The 19415-nt window shown below is 48.1% G+C and overlaps 1 protein-coding gene across 2 annotated transcripts; it reads left to right on the forward strand.

The window, feature by feature from the left end:
• Window positions 1–398: 398 nt before the first annotated feature.
• Window positions 399–12671, forward strand: HINT2 (histidine triad nucleotide binding protein 2). 2 transcript variants are annotated; one of them, XM_083703034.1, is made up of 5 exons: window positions 399–508; window positions 9324–9467; window positions 9816–9920; window positions 11905–11977; window positions 12514–12671. In XM_083703034.1, exons 1-5 carry the CDS (start codon window positions 449–451, stop codon window positions 12603–12605), a joined length of 474 nt encoding a protein of 157 aa, XP_083559160.1. In that variant the 5' UTR covers window positions 399–448; the 3' UTR covers window positions 12606–12671. The 2 variants fall into 2 exon arrangements, with proteins under 2 accessions (XP_083559160.1, XP_083559161.1); XM_083703035.1 differs by having other exon boundaries at window positions 11905–11973.
• The last annotated feature ends 6744 nt before the right edge of the window (window positions 12672–19415 follow it).

Raw genomic sequence — 19415 nt, forward strand, 5'->3', positions numbered from 1 at the left:
GGATGTACATTTCCAAAATATAAGATAAAAACCAAGTAAAACCTGCATACAGCAACCATGTTTTGAGTTGTGTCGGCTCCTAGGATGTAAGTCATGGGTCCCGCCTGCTCCCTCAAATATCACGGCTTTGCTCATTTCTATATATAGGGTGCCTCCATTCTGCATCTGCAAATGGCTTTAGGTCCATCAGTGGCCATCTAGCATCTATTCAACACCAAAAACAGCTACAATTTGTTGTTGACAAAGGACAGCTGGACATAGAAAGGGCCCCATGACCTTCAGGAGCTGAGGGCCTCAATCCGGCCCTGCCCTGACTCCCTCCTGTGCAGGGAGTTCCGCAGGTTAACTCTGCGCCTCCTGCAGAGGTCTCGGGCCAGCGAAGGGTTAAGGACGGGGCGGGAGGACCCAGGCGTCCGAGGGGCGGGGCTCCGGCGGCAGCAGAGCGGGCATGGCGGCGGCGCTGGCGCGGGGGGCGCTCCGACGAGGGCTGCTCGGTCGGCTGCAGCAGGTAGGGGGGCGCCGGACGCCTGGGTCCTCCTGCCGCCCCGTCGGGGCTCTCTCTCCTCCCCTCCGCGCCCCCTGGGTCTTGGCTCCCGGGCGGAGGGGGGCACGAAGGTCGCCCCGTCCCGGCAGCCGGGGGTCCCCGCTGCTCCGGACCCGGGGGCGGGGAGAGAGACCCTCCTCACTTTGGGGGGCGACGTGGGTGGTCTGCCTTTCGCTCTCGACGGGAAGCGTCTCTAACTCTCTCACTCTCTCCGCCCCGCCCCCCCCCCCCGAGGGAGACCTGGGCGGCTGCAGCGCCTCCAGCGGTGACGGGAGGGGCGCGCACGGGCGCGCGCGCGGGGAAGCGGGGGCGCGCGCGGCTCATTTGTTGCGTCTCTCTCCTGCAAGGAGTTCAAGGCGACCTGGGTGGTCCTCTTCCTCTTCCTCTTCCTCTTCCTCCTCCCCAGTTCATCCTCACAACAGTCCTGCGAGGTGGGCTCGCTCCCAGCCCGGCCCTCTCGTCCGCACAACAACCCTGCCAGGCAGAGCTGTCAACTTCCCCCCTTTTTTAAAAAAATAATTTGTATTAAATTTAATATATAAATTATAGTACAAACCACAATATTTCATCACCTATACAATCTTTTTTGGACTTCCATCAACACCTCTGATGATCCACCGTTTTCACCACTTCTTATGCATTTCTGAAGTTCATATTGCCTTTAATTATCTTAACTAACCATCCTCCCCTTTATCCATTTTTGCAATACTTCCAATAATTCTCCTCACAAAACTTCTTGCAAACCTACAAACGTGGTCTGATCATCCCAGTTACTTTTCAAATAGTCTGTAAATTTACTCCAGTCTTCTGTGAATTTCTGGTCCTGCAGATTTCGAATCCTTCCTGTTAGTTTATCTAGCTCTGCATAGTCCATTAATTTCACCCTCCATTCTTCTTTTGTCAGTAATTCTTCTTGCTTCCATTTTTGTGCCAATAATATTTTTGCTGCTGTTGTTGCATAAAAAAACAACTTACATTCTTCCTCCCCTTTTTAAGGGAAATTCCCTTATTCCGAATAGGACTCCTCACAAGAAAAGGGAAAAGTTGACAGCTATGCTGCGAGGTGGGCTAGGCTGAAAGGGAGCACCTGCCCCCCCCCAAAAGTCACCCCGTCAGCCTCCTGGCCATGGGGGGATTTGCACCCTGGTCCGGCGCTCTAACCACTAGGCCACTGCTGCCCCACGTGGAAAAGCAGTTTGGGCTGCGGGGTTCTGGCAGAGGGTCTCACCCAGCCCCTGTCTGGAAAGAGGGACTTCAGGGAGTGAGCCCAGGCCCTTCTGCATGCAAGCAGGTGTGTCCCCCCCCCCCCCCCAAAGGACTTCTTAGAGCTGGAAAAGGTTCAGAAAAGGCGACAAAGCTGCTGTGGCAGAGTGGGTATGATTGAAATCAAATCGGTTTAAATCACAATTTAAATCACTAGTCTTTAAGACTTGATTTCAATAATTGTTTTACAGAAAGACTCCTTATTGCTGGTATAATCTTAATATTTACAACCAGATGAAGGTTTCCTTTTTGAAATAATAAAATTTCAGAGCAGTTTTTACAGTTATATAAAAAATTACTGATTTGGTTGTACTATTAGAAATACATAGACCGATAATTATGAAATTATCGTGAGGTTTAGATTTGGACCACTTTTCTGCTGTACTTTATCCGAAGGAGAAAAATAATCAGGTCCTTAATAGCAATTTAAATAATTTATTTAACTAAAACAATAACATTGTTACGGCAAAAATCTGGGTGCGAGGCTGCTCTGCCACCCAGCTCATCGGACTAAGTCCGTGGGTCCCTGCGGAGGAAAATGAGCTCAGCCGGAGACAGGAGCAAACTGCAGAAGATCCAAGTTTATTGCGCAACAGGTTCAAGGCGAGATTGAACAGTGAGAAAGGGGTGACATGAGTTTTTGAAACTCCCTCCATGTCCCAGAATACAGTGCAAAACACGTCATGAATACATTAAAGAGAGGTTTGGTTACACAGATTACATCATGAATATATTAAAGGGAGGTTGGGTTACACAGATTAACATATGGAGGAGGGAGGGGGGAATATGCAGAGCTACACCGGATTAACATAAGGAGGAGGGAGGGGGGAATATGCAGAGCTGGAGATATGCACAGATAAACACTTCCTGGGGATGAGAAAACAATAGTCCCAAATATGCATAGTCTGCCACCTGACATTGTCTGGAGGAAAGGCTGATCAGAGCAATTTGAAAGGATTAGGGTCTTGACACCTTGCTTGAGGGATTATGCTGGACAGGGGAGGTGTGATGGAGTCCTAGAGTAATTGAGCAAACTGGCACGCTGATTTTCTATGAATTTTATAGATTTTAGTCCCTTTTGACATTGACAATTGGAATAAATGGATATATTGTAGCGAAGAAGAAGGTAAAGAAGACATGCCCCCCCCCTTTCCGTATCAGTCCCCCATTCGGAGATAGATTTGCATTAAAGTTCTGTAAGAACTTGCAAATCTTTTCTCCGCACCCTAAATCTCGGTGAAGGTAGGGGTGCCGTGTGAGTGGGAATAGGCCCTAATGGAAAAGGAGGTGGGTTGAGCAGGGCAACAAAGGAGGGAGCAACACGGACCAATACAATGTATGTTTATGTTATATAGATATGCACTAAATAATAACTTTGTATCTATCGTACTAGATGTGTGGGTTTGTGCAAACCTGAAGGGGACTTGCAAGCCATGCCTCTTAAGGTCATTTGCAAGTATAGTAGTGCAGATAGCTGGATATAGGATATCGCATAAAGGAACACCTGTTGTATTTTGTTCAGTAGTGGTCTATGCTTTACGTTTAGCAGGAAGGTCCACTATTGACTGGAAAAAAATGCAGTTTGCTTTGCCCCCCGCCATTTTGTGTTCTCAGGTGTCAAGGTAGCTCTTCTGTGGTCTCACGTGTCACAGTAGTGGCAATCCCTGGTGAATCCACTTAGGGCTTTCATATTAGCCATGTTGCCTGGCACCCATCACAGCTGGCAGGTTTGGACACGTCCTGAGGGAAATGTCTTTACCTTGGCCTTTCTATGGGGTTTTATTTTAGAGGCTCTGGTCTTGCAGTCATGGGAAGTTGCTCACTTGCACTTAAAGGACCAAAAGCTAATTGCAGCCTGGATACACATGCCCAATTCACACTGGGTCCAATTTGAATTTATCTTGCCCCATGGTTCTTAACTCTTCAAACCAATCTGTTAAAAGAAAACCATTCTTAAAAGGGGCACTTGTCCAAATAAGTCAATTTAACTCTATAAGGGATCATTCCTGCTAAATCAAGGCATATACACCTTCCTGAAGCTTCTCCTTGGTAAAGCGAGTTTTAACACATTTTAAAATGGGTAGGGAAGGTTGGCAGTGTGCCAGGTGGGACAGCGAAATGTGGTTATCTAAACATTGAACTACACAATAGCCTGATCCATTAGAAAGCATAAAATGTATGAAAATCCTCCATTGGGGTATAAGGAATAAGGCAGTATACATTAAACATAAGACAATTACACACACACACACAAAAATTCCTCCCTTTGTGGAAATAACACTGTCAAACACATTTCAACATTCCTACATAATAACACATAATACACAACAAACTAATTAAATATCAGTTGAATATAAAGTCAAAATTGTCCTTGCAATTCAACTCCTCCCCTCTTTGTCAGCCCCACTTCCCCTTTGAAAGAAATTGCTGTGGCCACTTTGAAAACTTTGGTATCTGTTGTTGTTGCAGGTAATAAGTCTCGTGGTAGCGAAGCTTTTCATTGGATCTGTAGTAACACACTTGTAGAAGTGATATCCTGTAAGGACAGGGTGGACTTAAAAGACACAGTTAAAATAATAATAAAACACACACACAAACACACACACACAATGACCTATGAGGAACCAAAATAAATAAATGCTAAGACACAGAATTTTAAGAAATCTGAAGTAACAATGAAAATAAAAGAGTGTTTCTTGATGTGACAACATCGGCTAGAGTGTTAATAGCAAAATACTGGAAAATGACTTAATGGCAATGTAACTTTGTGCAAGTACCTTGAACAGCCAAATGACAGAATTAATAAGAAATGCTCAGGCAAAAGGTAAACAAATACCATTCCACAAACAATGTTTGGTTATGCTTCGATTAATTTCATAGACATCATGGAAAAATGGATTAAATAAATGGAAACAGATTATTTATAACTTTAAAAGTGTCAAAGACACAAAGGGATGGAAGTCACTAATACAGCAGGGATTTCACAGAACAGAAAGAAAGTTGTTGTGGGAGGAAAAAGGGACAAACACTTTGTTATCGGGGTTCACATATCCTGTTAAAAGGGAAAATTATTTCATGTGAGAAGCCTGTCAGGAAATGCTGTTCCTAAAATGCACACAAACAAAGTCTGTGACTTAAATCCCATTGAGGGGTGGAATGCTTTGATATTTACCTGTGAAAAGAATTTGACATGTTAAGATTTCAAACTTGAGACACATTAAGGGTGATTTCTCTCAATGGTTCCAAGTTTTACATAAACCTCCTCTCCCCCCCCTACAGTTCCCCCTCCTTCCTCTCTCTTCTTTTCCTATCTTTTTTTTTTTTTTTTTTTAGCTGATCTAGTCTCTGTGCATGTGTGGAGTTCATGTCTCAGCAAATCTTTTATACTATTGAAATGTTGCATCTTTCGGCAAAATTAGAATTTGAATAAGGGAAGGGTAAGGAGTAGATTTTAAAAGAGGGTTAGATTTAAAACAAAAAAGGGAAACTCAGCAATTGAAGTATTCACCAACAAAAGCTAGCAATTTCAGCCCAAGCAAAGCGACTGCTTCCTTTATGTACAGGAAAGGGCTAATATCCCTCTGGCCATTCGTGGAACAATGCCGCGCCCTTATATATGGGAAAAAATGGCCAGAGTCAATTCATAGGATTTTTTTTTTTTTTTTAACATTCTAAGTTATTTCGGCCTTACCATTTGCAGACAAAATTTTCCTGCCCCTTTATTTACAGGATTGGTCAAGGCCCATATGTATTTGTATGTGTTGAAACTTTGAATTGACTTTGAAGTCTGATTTTAAATAGTAGACAAAATGATAAACACTGTAATCACTGAAATGCTTGATATTACCAGTTGTGCTTCAAAACATCACAGCTTCACCTCTCACCTTTTAAAACTAAAGAGCAAAGCTAGGCTGAATTTCAACTCCATCACCACACCAGAATTTAAGAATTACCCTGCAATGCTTGCGGACACATGTCCTTCCACACAGCCACAAATTGGGAGAGTCGAAAGGGACCCTGGGGTCATCTAGTCCAACCCTCCAAAATAAAGGGTTCACAGCAAGATTTGTACTACACACACATACTTATGTACACAGGCACTACTGGGGAAGAGAGCACAATCAATGCTCCTATCATGTACTAGGGAAGAGGAAAATAAAAATTCCCAACTTTATACAGAACCCTTTAGCAGATCTTGAGATTAGTTTGAGTTTACTTCCTTAGACGTGCAAGTTCCTTAGAGTGCAAGTTCCTAGACAAATGATCTTTAAAGAAAGATTGAAGTGAACATTTTCTTAAGATAGGGAGAGGATCTCTTATAAAGCATAGTTAAAACAGCCATAGATTTGATTTAAAGGGAATACAAAAGTGACAATTTTTCCTGAATTTGCAGAGGAATAGTAAGCCTAATCTGAATTTGCAGAGGAATAGTAAACCTAATCTATGCCCCCCCCCTTTTGCAGTTTCCTTTAAAGGAAGCTTACTCGGAAGTAAATTTACCTGGCACAGAAGAAGAGGAAAGAAAAAAAACCCTGAAAGAGACAGAATGAAACAAGGGGGGGGGGCATTTTCTAAGAAAAGAGGCCTGATATCAGGAGCCTTACAATAACTCTTCTGTCCAACCAAATCAAAGTTAAAACTGGACTCAGATATTTTCTTAGAAGGAAGACCATACTTTCATAGGCATGTGCTTCATGAAATAAATACACTGCATTTTAGCTTGAGAGAGCAGTTGTGCTCACCTACGCTTTTGCAGCAGAAACATCTAATTCACATTAGAAACATTCACATTCCAAAATAGACTGTAGACTCACGATCTGAAAAGTTGCGGCAAAGCAAGAGGTGGGGTAAACATTTGCACCCTTCATTCTCATTTTGTCTTATTTAGGACTGATAAGGTCCAGATACGGTCCAGCATAGCTTCCTTAAATTTAAAATTTTGAAGCAAGCTTGCAGTTTAAACTATGCGCGCTTAAGAAAGGCAGTCTGTCAGAGACAGAAGGAACAGACAACACACATAACAGACAACATGTAAACACACATATTCTCATATATGTATTAACACACAACACACATAACAGACAACATGTAAACATATATAGTAGGAAGGTCCCACAAGGTTTTAAGAGCTTCCTTGCCTCTTCAAACACCACCAGTTAACCAGCCGGCCAACGCAATTCGGGCTTGGCGGAGGCGGTGCTGGTGGGCCAGATTTCAGAACAGAGGTTCTCTAATTTTGCTTCAATAATAATTTGTCGTCAGGAATCGTCTTCCAATACGTGATGACAAATTGGAGAGGAGAGTCAGGGTCCTTCTGAGACTGAGATGGCTTTCTAGAAGCCTTCTTCCCAGAGTGAGCCCGCTCGCGTTTGGAAGCCTGGGTACCCATTTTATGTTTTACGCGTGTCTAGACAGAAAGAGGGAAGAGAAAGGGCGATAAGGATTGGTATATCTAGGAGATTGATATACTTAATACGGGATTTATAGTAAAGAGGGGTCTTTAGTCGCTTGGCAACTTCCTTAGAGGGTTTTTAAAGAGCTCTAGCTATCCGGTATTCCTTCCTATTTCCTTAGTCAATAACCTGGGGTCCTTTTCCACTCTGCCGATCCCGCCCAATTCCTCATGGGCTATCCCTCCTGGCAACCTCCTACCTATCGTCAATCTCAGGAAAAGGGGCCCTACTGAACGCCCGCGCCGTGCGGTGCCAGATCGGGTGATCCCTGGATAGAGTTTTGAACCGAAAATCCCCCTTGCTTTTGGAAGCGGGCTCACGCACGATACACGTGTTACGTGGCACCGACCAGTGCGGCTGGGATTGGATAGAAAGCAAGACCACTTCCTGCCCCCTAGCAAGGACGCTCGGGAAGTTCGGAAAAAGAACTCCAACCCCTTGCTTTCAACTGGGATACCCGTTGCAGAGAGTCGGCTATCTTTCAAGTCGGGTCTCTCCGTCTTACTTTCGGGCTCCCAATTGGTGCGGCTGGCTGGAGAAATATAGAGAAAGAGATAGAGCTCAGAACCCCCCTTTTGGGTCGAGCAGCAGTCCACGGTCTCTCTCACCAATTGGACCAAGAGACAGGCGAGAAGGAGCGATAGAGAGGAGGGCAGAGAATTCAGTTGCCAGGAGATTTCCACCCCTTTCCCACCAGTGCACTGGGTTTTTCCTTTCTCTTATACTCACGTGTCTTCTATGATGATCCCAGGATGAATAAGCCGGCTGGATCCCTCTTTGCTCCCCGGCTGAACTCCTGGGGCTTTTGATTACCGCCCGGAAGATGGCCGGGGGTCCAAAGGATCTTCCCAGGCAAAATGGCCTGGTGCCGGCTGAAGATTTCGGGGCCCCCGGTCAGCAACGCGGGAGAACCGCATGCCCCACGTTGGGCAGCCAACTGTTACGGCAAAAATCTGGGTGCGAGGCTGCTCTGCCACCCAGCTCATCGGACTAAGTCCGTGGGTCCCTGCGGAGGAAAATGAGCTCAGCCGGAGACAGGAGCAAACTGCAGAAGATCCAAGTTTATTGCGCAACAGGTTCAAGGCGAGATTGAACAGTGAGAAAGGGGTGACATGAGTTTTTGAAACTCCCTCCATGTCCCAGAATACAGTGCAAAACACGTCATGAATACATTAAAGAGAGGTTTGGTTACACAGATTACATCATGAATATATTAAAGGGAGGTTGGGTTACACAGATTAACATATGGAGGAGGGAGGGGGAATATGCAGAGCTACACCGGATTAACATAAGGAGGAGGGAGGGGGGAATATGCAGAGCTGGAGATATGCACAGATAAACACTTCCTGGGGATGAGAAAACAATAGTCCCAAATATGCATAGTCTGCCACCTGACATTGTCTGGAGGAAAGGCTGATCAGAGCAATTTGAAAGGATTAGGGTCTTGACACCTTGCTTGAGGGATTATGCTGGACAGGGGAGGTGTGATGGAGTCCTAGAGTAATTGAGCAAACTGGCACGCTGATTTTCTATGAATTTTATAGATTTTAGTCCCTTTTGACATTGACAATTGGAATAAATGGATATATTGTAGCGAAGAAGAAGGTAAAGAAGACATGCCCCCCCCCTTTCCGTATCAACATTATAGCAGATGTATCCACGTTTGTTAACTGATGTGGTTAAACAATTTTTAAAAAACAACCACCACCTTAGACTGAGTTTCAGCACACATGAAAAACTTAAAACAAATCCTTATTTCCTGGTGAATAGCCTTTGGACTATAATGTAACTGAAATAGAAAATCTTTGGAAAGTTTTTTCCTCCAAAAGCATTTTATTTTAAAAATCCAATTTATATTTTAAAAATCCATTTAAACAAAAAAAATCATTTTGATCCATCCTGTGCTGTGCAGAATGGTGGTGGGGGGAGGCTAGACTGAGAATGTGGGGGGCTCCCCCCTCCAGCCTCCATAGCCCTTAGCAGGAAGGGTTGGCACTGCCCACCCTCCAGAGACTGGCAAGGTCTTTGCCCATGGCGGCTGATCCTTCCCTGTCTGCCTGCAGCCGAGGGCGTTTGTGGCCACCCAAGGGCCCCCCGACGGGGAGGTGGAGAAGGCCCAGCGAGCGGCCGAGGGGTCCGGCCCCACCATCTTCAGCAAGATCCTGGACGGCTCCATCCCTGCCAACATCATCTACAAGGACGACCAGGTGGGTACTGGGGGGGGCGGGCGGGCAGGGGCTTGGAGTTTCTCCCCCTCTCTCTCTTTTTGAAATATTTTTTATTGGTTTTTACAAGAACAAATTTAAAAGACTAAAAAGGGAAAAAAACTTACCATATGCATATATGAGATTCTCTGAATCTCGTGACGTCCCCCATCTGACAGGCCCTTCTGGCTGGCTTCCCACAAAAGTTTAAAAATACATTAATGTCAGGGCACCTTTCTCTGCCCCTCTGGGGTCAGGCAAAGGAGGCCTGGCACCGGGCGCTTGAGGGTCCTGGGCACCCCCTCCCTCCCGCCCACGGGGCTCCTGACTCTGCCCCTCCCTTCTCCGCAGTGCGTGGCCTTCCGAGACGTGGCCCCCCAGGCTCCGGTGCACTTCCTGGTGATCCCCCGGCGCCCCATCCCCCGCATCAGCCGCGTGGCAGAGAGCGATGCCCAGGTGAGCGAGGGCAAGACTGAGGGCACCCCGGGTTCTGCCCCAAGGGGGGCGGGGGTGGGCCAGCCCTGCTCAAAGGGGGAAGAGGATCAATAGGGAACTGGCGTTCAGAGATCGGCGGGGGGGGGGGCAGAAACCCTCAACCGTGGCACAGAAGTGAGAGGGCAGCTGTCTTGGAAATGATAGTTTCATTAAGGAGGAATTCCAGGTCATCTAAAAGGAGCCCTGGGATTCTAGTCCTCATTAGAATCTCAAATTACGTGTAACAGTCTCTATTATGGCCATATTCCAGAGGGAGCGGTAAAAAGCGTCCCGGGCGAGGACTTTTTCTCTCACTTGTGCCCTTTCTTTCCCATTTGTGGAAAGTTCACATGTAATTTCCTTGGGGCAGGGACCTGCCTTTGCAATTTATTTCCTAACGCTCCGGCCAAACGTCACGGGCACCAAGGGCCAGTGCTGGATTTATGTATAAGCTAAACCAGCTATAGCTTAGGGCCCCATTCTCTTGGGGCCCCAAAAAAAATTTAAAGGGAAAAAACCTGGATGTCCATTTCCAAAATATAAGATAAAAAACAAATAAAATAAAACCTACATCCAGCAACCGTGTTTTGTGTTGTGCAGGCTCCTATGATGGGCCCCGCCTGCTCCCTCAAATATCACGGATTTGCTCATTTCTATATTTCACTATTAATATACTTCTTAGTTGTGTTTCAGTTCAACAATTACTTTGATAAAATACATATTTTGTTATGTGCAAATGGCTTTAGATACCTTTTAAGTCCATAAATTACCATATAGCATATATTCAACAAACCTAACTCTGGCCCTGCCAAGGGCACATTATCAATGCTCCAATGCTCCCAAAGCCCTTTTGTCCCTTATTTGAGGACTTTATTTGAGGCTCCCCGTCTGTGGAATGCTCTCCCCAGGGAAGTTGGCCTGGCGCCTTCATTACACACCTTTAGGTGCCAGACAAAAACGTTCCTTTTTAACCAGGCCTTTGGTTGATCCGATTGAAATCCTATGCCCTTTTAAAATGTGTGTTTTGGTCGGGGAGCTATTGGGTTGTTGTTTTTATTTTTAATGTATTTTGTGGTTTTATATCTTGATTTTATTCTGTGAAACGCCCTGAGACCTCCGGGTACAGAGCAGTATATAAATTCAATAAATAAAAAGAATAGAGAATAAGAATTTATGTGGTTACAATATTTTTTTAAAGTGGAATGTATATAGAGAATACTTTTTAAAAAACATTGTAACAACATAAATTCTGTGCCAGGTTTGGATGGATTTTCTGCATGAATTGGGTGATAGTTACAGAGCCAAAACGATGAGTATTTAGGAGAGATGAATCTTAGTGTGCAGTGAAAGGAAACTTAGGAACCACAGTGGGGAGATCGGAAGTCATACTAGAATTAGTGAAGAATTAACTCAGTTCTGGATGTCAGAAGTGTAAACTCTTTTTCGGATTACTTTTGGTTGAGTAGTACATACAGTGGTACCTCTGGTTAAGAATTTAATTTGTTCTAGAGGTCCTTTCTTAACCTGAAACTGTTCTTAACCTGAAGCACCACTTTAGCTAATGGGGCCTCCCGCTGCCGCCGCTGTGCAATTTCTGTTCTCAACCTGAAGCAAAGTTCTTAACCTGAGGTACTATTTCTGGGTTAGTGTAATCTGTAACCTGAAGTGTCTGTAACCCGAGGTACCACTGTATTTGATGTGTTTTTCTTTGTTGTGCTATGTTTTTTCTTTTAAAACCAACAAAGCATATACAGTGGTACCTCGGGTTAAGTTCTTAACCCGAGGTACCACTGTATATATATAAATATTATATATATATATATATATATATATATATATATATATATATATAATAAAAATCAATAAATAATCAGAATAAGAATCTGCCTGCAACGCAGAGGCTGGGTGGGGGTCCTGCCTGGCCCTGTGGGTCTCAGAGCCACCCCTTCCCCTCCCCTGTCCCCAGCTCCTGGGCCACCTGCTGCTGGTGGCCAGCCAGACGGCGAAGGCCGAGGGCCTAGAGGACGGCTACCGGGTGGGTGAGTAGCAGCCCAGAGCGCCAACCCCCTGCCCCCCACCCCGCGAAATCCTGCCCCTCTGCCCTGGGCTAGAGAGGGGGTTTGGTCCACCCTGGAGGCTGGCAGGAATCCTGTGTGTATCCCTCTGGGTGGAGACTCCCTGGGACGTTGTCCTCCCGTGACCCCAAGATGCCTGACCTGGTTGGAGTCCGGGAAGAGGCACTGTGCCCCTCTGAATCCCGCATGCCTCTTGAGGGGGGCACCATCCCCCTGGAACATCCCTCTCTGGGAGCGCCAGCCGCCCTCCTCCTTTCACCTGGGCAGCCACTGCATGCTGCCCTCTCTGCACAGCAGCCCTGCAAGGTAGACCAGGCGCAGAGAGAGGGCCTGGCTATCCTGCCCCCCAAGTCGCCCCTCTGGAGCCAGATTGTGGGGCCCTCTTCCTCCCCCTAGGCTGGGGCCCTTGCCTTGGGGCCCTGGGGCGCTTCTCCCCTGCACTCTCCCTGCAGCATCAGAGCCCCCTGCCAATTATGCTTCTGCCCTTTCTTCTCTTCCAGTGATCAACGACGGGAAGCAGGGGGCCCAGTCCGTCTACCACCTCCACCTCCACGTGCTGGGCGGGCGTCAGATGGGCTGGCCCCCCGGCTGAGCCCCCAGCCCCTCAGCTGGGCCGCAAGGGAGCCACCCTGGAATAAACGCAACAGCAGCCCTGGGACCCGGTCGGCGTGGTCTTTGCTTCGGGTGGGTCCTGGGGGCGCCTGCTTCTCCTTCTCCCAGGGCAGCTGGGGCTTCATCTGGCTCACAGCTCCCCAGAGAAGGGTGCAGAATCAGATAATGATGGAGCTGTGGAATTGGGAGGGACCCTCGAAGGTCCTCAGTCCAACCCCCAGGAATGTGGGAAGCGGGACTTAACACACTTTCCCTGCTGCAGGAGACCCTTTGCCCGGATCTGATCCCACAGAGACTCTGAGCTTAGGGACGTTGATTGCAAGAATTGCATGCTGAATAGGAAAGATCCCCTCTTGCAATTGTTATAAGAAAAACCTGCTCCTTTTCCCATCATGGGGTATTCCAGAGCCCATATAGAGTCCTTAAGGGGGTTCCCTATTGGTAGGAAAAAATATTGAGAAGCAAAGCAACTAGTAAGCCTGATCTTTATTAAAGTGTTGCAACAGGGTCTTTCACTCCCCACACGTAGGAGGGAGGAGGAACCCAGAACATTGGTGTGCAAGCCTCTATATAGATTTTTGAAATTGCCTCCCCTGTAGCTCAAGGTTAAGGTAAAGGGACCCCTGACCGTTAGGTCCAGTCGTGGCCGACTCTGGGGTTGCGGCGCTCATCTCGCTTTATTGGCCGAGGGAGCCGGCGTACAGCTTCCAAGTCGTTTCCAGCATGACTAAGCCACTTCTGGCGAACCAGAGCAGCGCACGGAAACGCCGTTTACCTTCCCGCCGGAGCGGTACCTATTGATCTACTTGCACTTTGAGGTGCTTTCAAACTGCTAGGTTGGCAGGAGCAGGGACCGAGCAACGGGAGCTCACCCCGTCACAGGGATTTGAACTGCCAACCTTCTGATCGGCAAGTCCTAGGCTCTGTGGTTTAACCCACAGCGCCACCTGCTCAAGACCACCCTCCAAAACATCATCCATACATCACAGAAGGAGGCTGTCCCCAGCAGAAATTTGAGTGTGTTGCTTCTCTCCTGTCTGCCAGGATACCTGATTAGGCCTTATCAATTGCCTTTTCTGGGTAGCCTGGCCCTTCCTTGGAGAAAGTAGATCCTTAGTTCCTGAATCTCTTCCGCATATTGAGAGTGATACTTGCCAGGCTGTATCCGAAAAGGGAGGTGTAAGCAGTGCCCACAGTCCAAAGACCACTGCAAAGCTTTCCCCTTTTCCTTCCTCCTTGCAGAGAAATATTTGAGGTCCATTTGGGAGAGTCAAAATGGCTTCAGGATTGTTCTCCTGTACTATTTCAGACACGTGGTTTATATACTTATGTGCAAGTTTGCCTTGTACATTTATGAACATTTAGTTTATGTGTTTGAGACCTTAAATTCTTATAACATGTTCAAGGGAGATGCTGCTCCTGTGAGCCAGGCTTGCTCTTCCATCTCAGCCGGAGAGAGGCAAAAGACGTCTTTCTCCTCTCCATCCCGTGGCTTCAAATATCAAAGCCAAAGAGCAAAATACTAAAACTCATCCACCTTCCCTGGACTCCCCAAGGACCTTACTCTCGAGTAGGAGCCTTTTCCTTGCCCCTCTCCCAGACATGCAAATATTTCCTTTTACCCCCTTGAGTGGTCTGTCTCCGGCTGCCCAGCTGTCCCTACAGCTTCCCCTTGGCAATCTCACCCCGTCCCCAGGGGGCCACAAGAAGCCCCTTAGCCGGGAGATGTGCCATACCTCCCTCCCCCCCAAAAAAAACACACCATGGAGCTTTCGCTCCCTTGATCTTTGAGCCTCGGGGTATTTTGGAGGATTCCAAGTTCCCCCTGCAATTCCCTGCAAGGAGCAGATAGGCAAATAGGCCCCCTCATCTGAGAGGCAGCAGTCCAGACACAGAGCCGAGGACCACAAAGTCCGATTCCTTCTCGAAGGTGTCCTGGTCTGGTCCCCACATCTGAAAAGGAAAGTGTGGGGCTGGGAGTGAAACAGAAGAGGGGGGCCGAAAGGATTCAGGGCCATTGCGAAGACTGACGGAGTGGGACCTCCATGTGTGTCTTGGAGAAAGGAGACCCCTGCGTTTCTCTCTTGTAACGATGGCCTGGGGGCCATCTCCATGGAGGAAGAGGAAGAAGGCTGCCAATGGCTGTTAGCTCACAACAAACCTCCAGGCGCAGACGCAGTCTATCCCTGAATGCCAGTTCCCAGAGGCTTTGCCACAGGAGATTTTTGCCCTGCTTCTGGGCTTTTGCAGGCATCGGAGTGACCACTGTGGGAAGCGGGAAGCCGGATTAGATTGTCCCAAGTGGGTCTAAATCATCTTAGCTCCTCCCCATTAAGGTTTTCTGCTTCCGGAGCTTCTCTCTCTGCAAGGCCTATGAGCTGCCCAGTTTCCACTTCTGTGGGGCAAAGGTGTCGTTCTGCCTTTGGCCAGCTGGGGGCACTGCTTGCCCACCAAGTGAAATTCGGGTCAGGTGAGCTCCCAGTCAGCAGGATGAGCCGAGAGGTGGCTTTGGGTCTCCCTGAGGGGCCACAGCACCCAAGGGTGCAGGCATGAGAACAGAAGCACAAAACCAGACACCAGCCTCACCTGGGGGCAGACTTTCTGCAAACATTGTGGAACAAATCAAGCTGGGATGGCCAAAATGGGCGGGTCCTTTCGCCCTTCTAGAGTGGTCACTCCCCTCTGGGGAGGCTGCCAGTCTGGACCTGTGCTGTGGGAATGCCCAGGGGATCCTTTCCCAGATGTGCTGTCAGTTATTTGTCAGCCACAGTTGCCCCCAGACCCTCGCCTGAAGATCTGGGGGACTTCTCCATCCTGAACAGCAAGTCATTCAGCTGCTGCTGTCCTGTGGTTGCCAGAGTAGGTCCCTCTCCCTGTCTCTCTCACAGGTGTGTACCTGGCTGTGTGAAAGGTAGAGGGACCCCTGACCATTAGGTCCAGTCGTGACTGACTCTGGGGTTGTGGCGCTCATCTCGCTTTACTGGCCGAAGGAGCCGGCGTCCAGCTTCCGGGTCATGGGGCCAGCAGGACTAAGCCGCTTCTGGCGAACCAGAGCAGCACACAGAAATGCTGTTTACCTTCCCGCCAGAGCGGTACCTATTTATCTACTTGCACTTTGACATGCTTTTGAACTGCTAGGTCGGCAGGAGCAGGGACCGAGCAACGGGAGCTCACCCTGTCGCGGGGATTCGAACCGCCAACCTTCTGATCAGCAAGTCCTAGGCTCTGTGGTTTAACCCACAGTGCCACCCATGTCCCGCCTAGCTGTGTATACACACACACACACAAATCTTTGTTCACAGCAAGCGGCTCAGGAAAGGTCAGCGAGGCAAAGGACCTCTTTGGACGGAGGGAGGGCAGCAGAGGCTGCTTCACGACAGCTTCATGACCAGAAGGCGAGGCCACCATCCGTCATGTGCGTCTAACCAGGGGTGAGGAGGCCTGCCTTGCCTGCAGTGGCATAGTGGGGCACAGGGGTGGTTGCCCTGGGCGCAAAATTTGTTAGGGGCACAAAATTTCAGTGCCTAGTACTGCCTCAACATAGCTACTTGGCTGTTAAAAACAGCTTCTCCAGGAAGAGACCTCCATAGACAACGGAAATACTTTTCTTATCTCTACTGCCAGGATCTTGCAGTTGAATGCACATGCGCACTCTGACCGTTTCCCTCCCTCCCAACCCGCTTTGCATGGCCCCGAGCGCTGGCAACCTGCGCTACACCACTGCTTGCCCAGGGAGTCCTGCTTCCCACCCCCAGGCTCAACATGGTGTTAGAAGGTGGATGGGAGTGAAAGGAGCCGTCAGCTCAGTTTCTGTGTCCTACATTGACTGGGGGGGGGGTGCACTCCGCAGGGTCTTGGGCAGAGAAAGGTCTTTCCCAGTCCGGGGGGGGGGGGGGAGCATGCTTCATCCAAGGTGTGGGCTCAGATCCTGAGCCTTTCTGGCTCATCTCCAAAACCTGGGCGTTTATTTTGTTGCGTTTTATCCTAATACATTGTACACCACCATGATAGACAGATAGATAGATTATAAATACATAAATGAGAATTTTATTTTAAGGGCCTTAAAACCTTTTTTTGCCATGGCCTTTGAGGACTTAGTTTACAAGCTAAGTGGCGTGTTCTTTCCTTGAAAGGTTCTCTGGTCTGAGTACCCTGGATGGAAATGGATATTTTAGACATTCATTGATTTTATTGCTGGGTTTTATGGATTTCCATTGTGTATGCTTGGAAAATGCTTTGAGAGGCAGTTTTGCCTTAAAGGTGGTTGGGAAAGTCAAATGAATAATAGTGATAAAACCTCACATTTTGCTTTGTTAATGGTAGTGGGATAGGAAGCCGTTGTCCTAATCTCATCATAAACAAAGTGTTATTTTTCCAATTCGTTCATTGCCCCAGACAGAGCAGGTGCTGTAGTTCAAGCTTACAAGCAAGTTAATATATATATATAAAAATTAGATTTTAAAACAGCCACCACAATGAATTAAACATTATAAGAATATTAAAAACATCTCCATTGCTAGCTATACCGGCAGAGTATTCCTAAGAACCAAAACATTTCAGCCTTGGAGTGCAGGAAGGAAAGTCAAGGTGTTGGGTCCAAATAACGTTTACTCAGAGGTGATGCACTGAAATGAATGGACCTCAGTTTACCATGTCTAGTAGTCCCAATGGGTCTGCTCTGCTTGGGACCAGCACAGGATAGATAGATAGATAGATAGATAGATAGATAGATAGATAGATAGATAGATAGATAGATAGATAGATAGATTCTTTATTGTCATTACACAAGTGCAACATTGCACAAGTGCAACGAAATTGGATGCCATCCCTTAAAAACAACAAAAGCAACACAACAACAACAACCAAACAAACCACATTCCAGCCACACCCACACCCACACCCATCAAACTCCCAGGTCACACTATCGAGTTACTGCATTTAAGAAGGCCACAGCTCTTGGATAGAAACTATTTTTCAGTCTATTTGTCCTTGACTTGATGTTTCTGTATCTCCTGCCAGAAGGCAGTAGTACAAACAGACTGTGTCCCGGGTGAGATGCATCCTGCAGGATATTGTTTGCTTTCCTAAGACAGCGGGAACCGTACAGTTCTTCCAAAGATGGGAGGGGATGACCAATAATCCTTTGGGCTGTGGTTATGACCTTCTGGAGCACCTTCCTCTTCCTAGCTGTACAGCTGGAGAACCAGGCACAAATACAGTATGTGAGAATGCTCTCTATGGAGCCTCGGTAGAAGGACACCAGCAGTCTCTCACTCAGATTGTTCTTCTTTAAAAGTCTTTAAAAGGATGCGGCCCAAGATGCAGCCCATGGAACAAATGGACCAGGTGGCCCCCAGAGTCGCTTCTACTACCAGAAAATAGGGAGGGGGGGTGCCTTTTCCAACTCTACGGTTCCATGAAATGTGCTGTGTCTTTCTTGATCAGCCCAGAGACCCAACTAGCCCAGCATTTCTGTTTGTGGGGATCACCAGGTGCCCCCCCCCAAAAGCAAAGGAGGCATGAGGGAGACATGCACCCAGTATCTGGCCCCGGCCTCCGCTGCCTTGACCCCACTGGGTGGGGTCCCAAATCTCCTCTCTGTGGGGGAGCCACAAGACAGGGAGGGGGGTCGGAGTATAGGGGTGACTGGCTGAACCTGAGGGGGGGCCAGGGCACAGACACAGCAGCAGCGACGAATCCTGTAGAAAACACAACTAAAAGCAGTTTAGAAACTTGTTCCAAATAACTTTTTCATGCAGGGCGATGGGCCCCTGTTTGCTCGGAGGGGCCCGGAATCCATCAAGGGGGGAAGGCGAAGTGGGCTCCTGCTCAGTCCCTTGAACAGCCCAACTTTGCCATGAGGCCCCCCATTTGCTGACCCGCCCCCCTTGTTCCTCACTGAGGGTTTGCCAAGCGTGCCTTCCTCTTAGCATGTTTCTCCTTTGCATCCTGAGTTCGAGTTTCTTCAAAACCCATGCGCTCTACGTGGGGCTACCTTTGAAGGTGACCCGGAAACTGCAACTAATCCAGAATGCAGCAGCTTGACTGGTGACTGGGAGTGGCCGCCGAGACCACGTAACACCGGTCCTGAAAGACCTACATTGGCTCCCAGTACGTTTCCGAGCACCATTCAAAGTGTTGGTGCTGACCTTGAAAGCCCTAAATGGCCTCAAAGGCCCAGTATACCTGAAGGAGCGTCTCCACCTCCATCATTCTTCCCGGACACTGAGGTCCAGCTCCGAGAGCCTTCTGGCGGTTCCCTCACTGCGAGAAGCCAAGTTACAGGGAACCAGGCAGAGGGCCTTCTCGGTAGTGGCACCCGCCCTGTGGAACGCCCTCCCCCCAGAAATAAGCAGCTGTATCATATGAAGGCAGCCCTGTTTAGGGAAGCTTTTAATGTTTAAGCTGTATTGTTTTTAACACTCGATTGGAAGCCGCCCAGAGTGGCTGGGGAAATCCAGCCAGATGGACGGGGTATAAATAATAAATTATTATTATTATCATTATCATCCATTTCTCCTCCCGCTTTGGTCTCTGCCCCCACCTGCGGATAGTTGCTCAGAGGAGGGAGGTGTGTGCGGCCGCAGACCGAGGAAGGTGCCCCCCTGCTGCTCTTGAAGCGAGATACACCCCGAAGCTGGTGGCAAGGAGTTCCGCAGGTCGACGCGCGGCACCAAGCGCTCTTCCCTTTGGCTTCTTCCCTTCGGCCGGGAGGGTCCGCGCTCTGCAGGGCAGGAGTCGCGCCTCGGTCCCTCTTTCTTTAGCCCCGCCAGCCCCCCCCCCCATTCTG

This window comes from Podarcis gaigeae (assembly GCF_964106915.1).
Source record: "Podarcis gaigeae genome assembly, chromosome: 11".
NCBI lineage: Eukaryota > Metazoa > Chordata > Lepidosauria > Squamata > Lacertidae > Podarcis > Podarcis gaigeae.

Coding starts and splice junctions, on each gene's coding strand:
- HINT2 (XM_083703034.1), top strand. CDS start 449: ATGGCGGCGGCGCTGGCGCGGGGGGCGCTCCGACGAGGGCTGCTCGGT. Junction 509..9,323: donor TGCTCGGTCGGCTGCAGCAG/GTAGGGGGGCGC, acceptor GTCTGCCTGCAG/CCGAGGGCGTTTGTGGCCAC. Junction 9,468..9,815: donor TCATCTACAAGGACGACCAG/GTGGGTACTGGG, acceptor CCTTCTCCGCAG/TGCGTGGCCTTCCGAGACGT.